The sequence below is a fragment of the Gadus chalcogrammus genome, chromosome 3 (genome assembly GCF_026213295.1).
Source record: "Gadus chalcogrammus isolate NIFS_2021 chromosome 3, NIFS_Gcha_1.0, whole genome shotgun sequence".
Classification (NCBI taxonomy): domain Eukaryota; kingdom Metazoa; phylum Chordata; class Actinopteri; order Gadiformes; family Gadidae; genus Gadus; species Gadus chalcogrammus.
In genome coordinates this window covers 26466429-26473928 of record NC_079414.1, presented here as the reverse complement: position 1 = coordinate 26473928, position 7500 = coordinate 26466429, and the positions used below count along the sequence as shown (strand labels likewise).

Below are 7500 nucleotides of genomic sequence, written 5' to 3'. Positions count from 1 at the left end.
CTGAGCGCATTAGAGAGTATTTACATTTACGGCATTTAGCAGACGCTTTTTGCAATAAGTACATTTGTCAGAAGAAAGAGAAACAACAATATATGTGTGTCGGTGCAGTAAGGATGTTCATAGAACCAAGTGGCAAGCACTAACCATCACTAGGTTAACCCATTGCCCGATTAAAACAAAGATAGTTAGGGTAAGATCATACAAAAAGTACTATTTTTAAGCGAAAGGACGTACGACAGACAATAAGTGCGTACATAAAGTGCCACTTATGAGGGTTCCAGCATGAGGGTGAAGGAAAACTAGCAAAAGCAACAACACAAAATGCGCCATTTCTCGTCGTGTGTCATTCGACCACCTCACTCGTTTACAAATGGACCCTCGGCCCAGCTCGGCGGTCGCTTCCCTCCTCCGTCTCCCGCCCTGAACCCCTCCGACCCCCTTCTCTCCCCCCCCCGTCTCCCCCAGTGCGGACGGCCGCTTCGTGGGCTCCCTGATGACCAAAGCCAAGGTGCGCTCCGACGGCACCATCACCTGGAAGCCCCCGGCCAGCTACAAGTCGTCCTGCACCATGGACGTCACCTTCTTCCCCTTCGACCGGCAGAACTGCTCCATGAAGTTCGGCTCGTGGACGTACGACGGCAACATGGTGGACCTGGAGCTGGTGGACGACTTCGTGGACCGCAAGGACTTCTTCGACAACGGCGAGTGGCAGATCCTGAACGCCACGGGGAAAAAGGGGAGCCGGCGCGACGGCGTGTACTGGTACCCCTTCGTCACCTACAACTTCATCATGAAGCGCCTGCCCCTCTTCTACACGCTCTTCCTCATCATCCCCTGCCTGGGCCTGTCCTTCCTCACGGTGCTGGTGTTCTACCTGCCGTCGGACGAGGGTGAGAAGCTGTCGCTGTCCACCTCCGTGCTGGTGTCGCTCACCGTGTTCCTGCTCGTCATCGAGGAGATCATCCCCTCGTCCTCCAAGGTTGGTCCGTGAGGGGGGGGGGGGGGGCGCACAGTGCTGGGATTCAGGGGTCAGGGGTCAATGGTCAGGGTCTGAGGGTTTGGTGCTCGGAGATCATCCCGTCCTCCTCTAAGGTTGGGAGAGACCGGGGAGGGTGGGGTCGCACAGTGCTGGGGTTCAGGGGTCAGGGGTCAGAGGTCAGGGTCAGAGGGTTTGCTGCTCTTTAGGCGCAGGGTAGATGCTCATAGGTCAGAGGTCACAGGTTGTTGCTGCTCTTTAGGCGCAGGGTAGATGCTCATAGGTCAGAGGTCACAGGTTGTTAGGAGGTGTCTTGACCAGGTTGTCTTCATGTAGGCGGTGTACCGGACATTAGTAAGATACCTGAGGTGCCACAATACCCTGCTCCTTGACTGCATTTGAATCAGTACCAGTTTATTTATTTATTTTCAACCTTTATTGAACCAGGTAAAAGTCTGATTGAGATTTAAAATCGATTTTCCGAGGAGAGACTTGGCCAAGAAGACAGCATAAAAAATATCAAATAGGTGTCATACAAATGAAAATACAGAAATTCCCCACAATTAAATGACAGTTTGGGATTTCATAGTAAAGGAATTTACACAGGGACAATTTCCAATACTTACACATTCTAGGTCCTTTAGTAAATGTTCCAAAGTCATCAAAGGAAATCAATTCTTACAATTTGAAGTCTTTCTGGAGGGAGTTCCAAGCTGAGGGGGCAGCATGTTGAAAAGCTTTCATTTATTCATTCTCTTCAGTTGGTCTCACTCACTCCCTTTCTTAACGGTGAACTCCCAGGTCAGATTGAACTTATTTTCCCTCTATCACACCTCAACACTTCAAGCTCACAGGGCAACATAATCCCAATCGTCACACGACGCGATTTCTTCCAGGTCATCCCGTTGATCGGGGAGTACCTCCTCTTCATCATGATCTTCGTCACCTTCTCCATCATCGTCACGGTCTTCGTCATCAACGTGCACCACCGCTCCTCGGCCACCTACCACCCCATGGCCCCCTGGGTGAAGACCCTCTTCCTTCAGAGGCTCCCCAGGATGCTGTGCATGCGGGGCCACACCGACAGGTCTGTACGCGACCGGCTGTTTACATTTATGTTCAGGGGCTTTAGCCGACGCTTTTATCCAAAGCGACTTACAATGAGTGGATTTTTCCAAAGAAGGAGAAACAACAATATATCTCTGTCGGTACAGTAAGGATGTTCATAGAACCAAGTGCCATGCATTAACATCGCTAGGTTAACCCATAGCCATTCCCCGTATACAACAAAGACAGCTAGGACAAGATGATACACAATGCTAAGTACTATTTTATTAAGTGCAAGGATGTACAACATACAATAAGTGTGTACATTAAGTGACAGGACATACAAACATAAAATAAGTGCGTACATTAAATGCCAGGACGTACAAACATACAGAGTGTTTACATTAAGTGCCAGGCCGTACAAGCATACAATAATTGTGTACATTAAGAACCAGGATGTACAAACATCCAATTAGTGTGTACATTAATTGCCAGGAAGTACAACATACAATAAGAGTGCAAGAGGGGTGTTTAAGGAGAGTATGGGAGGAGAAACCATCACCGGTTAGAGGTAAACTCTTCCACAATAAATGTGTATTGTAACCAGAAGGTTTCTAGTTTGATCCCCGACTGTGTCCCTGAGCGAGGCACCTCAACCTGACTGCTCCCGACGAGCAGGCTCTCGCTTTGCGTGGCTGACTCCGCCGTCAGTGTGTGCATGTGTACGTGAATGGGTTAATGTTGGGCAATACATTTTGTAACGCGCTTTGAGTGGCCTCCGGTTAGAAAAGCGTTGTATAAATGCCGTCCATTTCCCATTATGTCGTGTGGACGTTCACTTTAAGGCTCCAGGGATCTGAGTTAGTAAGAGAGCCTCTCTTTGTGAGGCTGGGCCAAGCAGGAAGCGGGAGGGGTAATGAGCAGAGTGGTTTCTGCTTTTAATTAGACTGGAGCTGGCCTGAAATCTCAAATCTCGCCCATTGTACCTTTAACACGCAAACGCAGAACCAGGGGGTCGTAAAGCCTGACAACGGGCTGTCTGCGGTCTTTAAGGTTTAGCTGACTCTAAACCGCCGCTGTATGGAGAAGTGAAATATGTGGCAGCACCTTGTTTTCACGGTAAACCTCCTATTGAAATATGGTGTGTTGAATAATACGACCGGGGCCCTTGAGAAGAGAGACAGTGGTTTACATAGGGTGACCTCGTCCAAGGTAGCAACACCAGTCTGGCCACAGCTCTCAGTGGATGTGATGTCAGGTTACGGTGACGCACACATCAGAGCTAAAAGTAAATGTAATGACATGGTCAAACCATGACCCCAGCCGGACACCTCGCTCTACGACTCGCCAACCAGCGGATAACCCCTTCACTGAGGGGACCCAGCTGCTGTCCACCTAGATCCTGATTGTTTGCTGTCCCGGCTCTTCAATATCGGAACGACGGCTGAAACAGGACAGCTGAAAACACAACACATCTTTCGCCCGCAGACTGAAGAATCATCTGTTCAGACTCAATCCTTTGTTCCGGTGATGTAGCACTTAAAGCTCTCTCTTGTTGAATTGTGTGTACTCGCATGATTTTTGGGGTTGGATCTCCATTGTTGAATGCACTTATTGTAAGTCGCTTTGAAAAAAAAGAGTCAGCTATACAAAAATGGAATAAGAATTAAGTATGAAACATTAACATTTGAATATTTAACTAGAGCAGTGCATCTACATGAATGAACATCACCATTCAAGCGATTCAGATTCATGATGGAAGATAGTGCTGCCTGGTCAATGATACTATGTGCCCAACTTTCGAAGTGGACTTTAGGTTTTAGTTTAACAATATTGCCAGGATCACCTTCAGTCAAATCCAGGGACATTTTCAGTGGCTATTCGATAGATAGCAATAAGTGGAGCTTCGGGAAAATGGTGCTTTGCTTTCAATTTACTTCAAGTAAATTGTTTTCATCTTCATGAAATAAACCACTGTGGCTATTTTTATATGCTGCTTTTCATCTGACAAATAAACACACAAAATGAGAATGCACTTCATTGATCCCAGAAATGTGGGATTGTCTTTCTTCACTTCATTGTTTAACAAAGTAAATGGTTTTCATCCTAATGGAACACAACACTGTGCCTATCTTTACACGTTGCTTTTCATCAAACATAATAAGACACAAAATGAGGTGGTACCTTATTATATTGTCTTTCGTAGCATCATTGTTTGACAAAATGGCTATTTGAATCTTAATAAACACACCAAAATGAGGTGGTACCTTATTAAACCCTGGAAATGTCGTACCTTTCGTAGCATCATTGTTTAACAACACTGTGGCTATCAGAATCTTAATAAACACATCAAAATGAGGTGCTACCTTATTAACTCGAACGTGGGAAATGTCGTTCCTTTCAAAGCATCATTGTTTAACAAAACTGTGACTATCTGGATCTTAATTAACAGAAACGTGTGGTTGTCATGGAAGCAAAAATCCTTCAATCAGGGCTGGAGTGGGACTCACTCTCAGCCCGGGAGTTACATGAGGCAGACAGGCCCAGCCAAATCGGGGGGAGTGGGTGGGGGAGGGGGGTTACCATGTACGAGCCACTGAACAATGAATCCACGTACTTGACACGGCTGTCGTGCCTCCAAACCAACAAAAACAAATTGACAAATTGAGTAAATGAGCGGCCGCTCATTTACTCAATTTGTCTATTTGTTTTTGTTGGTTTGGCGGCATTGACGGGTAAACATAGACTTGGTTGCGTCGTTAACAGTTTGTGAGGGTGTGTTCGTATCTGGGAGACAGCGAGTGAGAGGATCGCTTAGCCCCAGCCTGGCCAAATGGCGCAGCGAGGAACTTTCCTAAACAAAACATCGCCGTAGTAATCAAGACGGCGGCCGGCCGCTTAAACGTTCACAACCCACCGGGAATTCTCCCGACTCTCCCGATTACCACTCCGCAACTTCTCGCGACGGAACTAAAACCTCCTCCGTGTGTGTCCCAGGTTCCACTACTCGGAGTTCGAGCAGCAGAACCCGGAGCCCAAGCCCCGCGGGGGTCTGGGCATGAAGCAGAGGGGCCCGGACGGCAAGGAAGAGGAGAGCCAGGCGTGGCTGTCCATGCTGGAGAAGGCCACCAACTCGGTGCGCTACATCAGCCGGCACATCAAGAAGGAGCACTTTATCAGAGAGGTGTGTTCTGACTCAGAGCGTGTGTGTCTGGAGGAGAGGACGTTCCTGTGGGACGGTGTACAGCAGCAGATGGTTCCTTCGCGTTTTGTGATTGAAGAGGAACGAGGTGGAGCTCACACTTCCCAATATGAAGTGGAATCTAGTCAACACTTTGTGGCGGTTCTGCATTATTGTCTTTCTGTCATTAAGGCTCCCTCTCCTTCTCCCGCTCCTTTTGCTCTCTCCCTCTCTCTCTATATTTTTCACTCTCTCGCACTCTCTCGCACTCTCTCTGTCTCTCTCCCTCTCTCTCTCTCTCTTTCTCTCTCTCTCTCTCTCTCTCTCTCTCTCTCTCTCTCTCTCAATATCTTCCCTCATGCTCTCTCCCAATTTAATTTGGAAAGAGTTCATTTATTCAGCATGACTACATAATCGTATTGCCAAAGCAGAATTAGCCGCCCGCAACTACCAAACAAATAACAACAATCCCCACGAAAGTATTAAAGATGATAATGAAGCCCAATTTTAGTTTTTTTATTTCACTAAAAAAACACAAATAACCCAATAAACCCACTAAATGAAACTGGTCTCCTCCCAGTGAAACTCTGACTCATCTTCTCCTACTGGGTCTTTTCTGTGTCCCTCCAGGTGGTCCAAGACTGGAAGTTTGTGGCTCAGGTCCTGGATCGTATCTTCCTCTGGGTGTTCCTGTCCGTCTCCATCCTTGGGACCATCCTCATCTTCACCCCGGCCCTCACCTTGTACTTCAGCACCCCCCCCTGAGCCTTCACACACACACAGCAAGGCTACAACGCCACACACACACACTCGCACAAAACCAAATGCATTGAATTAAGACCACACACACACGTCCTGATTTCGCCGAGTCCGACGCAGCCCTGACTGAGCGAGTCCCCGGTCGACGAGAGCCAAGCCTGAGGAGCGAGGGGGAGAGGCTGATGGGGGAGGTGTTCACCGTGAGGGAGGTGAATACCTGGGCTGACCTCGGCCCCCCAAACACTCCCCCCTACACACAAGACACCCCCGCCAAACACGCCCGTACGTTGTGCTCCGAACCCAGTGTATCACTGAGATCAACGGTCCCTGCAGTGGAACTCCAGTGGAACATGGCGCCTGACCATATAGTTAACCCCCCCCTCCCCAACCCTAACCTCCCCCTCCCCCCCCCCTCTCGATGTCTAACATCAAACCTGCGCGCATTTCGGTCTAGGAGTCGGGAGACAAAGATACCGTCTTCGGCGTCACGGTAATCTTCGCTGGACAGAAACACAGCGAAGATCGGTAATTATTGGCTGTTTGGAAGCCGAATTGGATGACGTTATTATCAGTGTCCGCGGAGGCCGTGCTGACACAGGAAAACCCCATCGTTATCAATGTTTGGCTCAGGACAAAAACACACTCAAAATCAGGAATGCCATTTTCGACACGTTTCTCCATGCGTTTCACAAGGAACTCTAAAACAAAGTGAGACTCGACACACTAATGCACTGACTGGGCTGTGATGTGCTCCATAGCACTTCATGTTTGTGGCATGATTGAACAGGGGAGAGCAATAAGAGTATTAAATGATATCTTCATATGGGTGGTATATCTGTATGAATGTCTGAGGTGATATAAATCCTTTCAATACCGTCGATGTGTCCACCTGAGCAAACCAGAAAACTGCACAATCGTTAAACTGTGTATCCATCACGTCTTATTGTTTATAAATCCGCTATATTGCTAAGTTTGGTTTTGTTTGCTGTTTTGTTGCAACAATCAGAATAAAAATGAAAGATCTCCACTATTTTACCTTGTTTGTGTTGTTTAAACGTCTCGAGGAGGGGATTGTTACCTAACTAGATTAACCAAAGTCACTGTTCAACTGTTCATTTTCCTGAGGCAGGTATGTAATGAACCGCTTTGTTTCACCACTAGATGGCGCCAAACCTCTATCAATGGATGTGTCGGAGCTGAAAAAAACAAAGACGTAATATGTGAAAAAACGCACAAAACGTTTTCTTCGTATTTGGATACATTAATAAATACTTAGTCATCCTAAGCATCCTTATACTTTTGAAAGCGCCGAAGGCAAAAAGATTCACATCAAAGCCGTTTGGTCAGCGTGCGCATTTCATCTGCCAACATCCTGCTGTGTTTCCCTGAGGCCTGCTTTAGAGGGGGAAACATTCTGTTATTTCTGTTACCTTGATGCGTTAAAATGGGTAGCCATGCTCTCTCTATCTAACCCCACACTTGCTAAGTCTGATCTCATCCTACTATTCCATTATTCACTTCTTCAGATTTGACTCAG

The 7500-nt window shown here is 47.4% G+C and overlaps 1 protein-coding gene across 1 annotated transcript in view; it reads left to right on the top strand.

Moving 5' to 3' along the window:
- Positions 1-5969, top strand: part of chrnb3a (cholinergic receptor nicotinic beta 3 subunit a) — a 7664-nt gene extending 1695 nt beyond the window's left edge. The window contains exons 3-6 of the mRNA XM_056586982.1: positions 466-979; positions 1873-2063; positions 5021-5207; positions 5835-5969. Coding sequence (XP_056442957.1) covers positions 466-979; positions 1873-2063; positions 5021-5207; positions 5835-5969 — 1027 coding nt within the window. The remainder of the gene's footprint in view (positions 1-465; positions 980-1872; positions 2064-5020; positions 5208-5834) is intronic.
- Positions 5970-7500: the final 1531 nt, after the last annotated feature.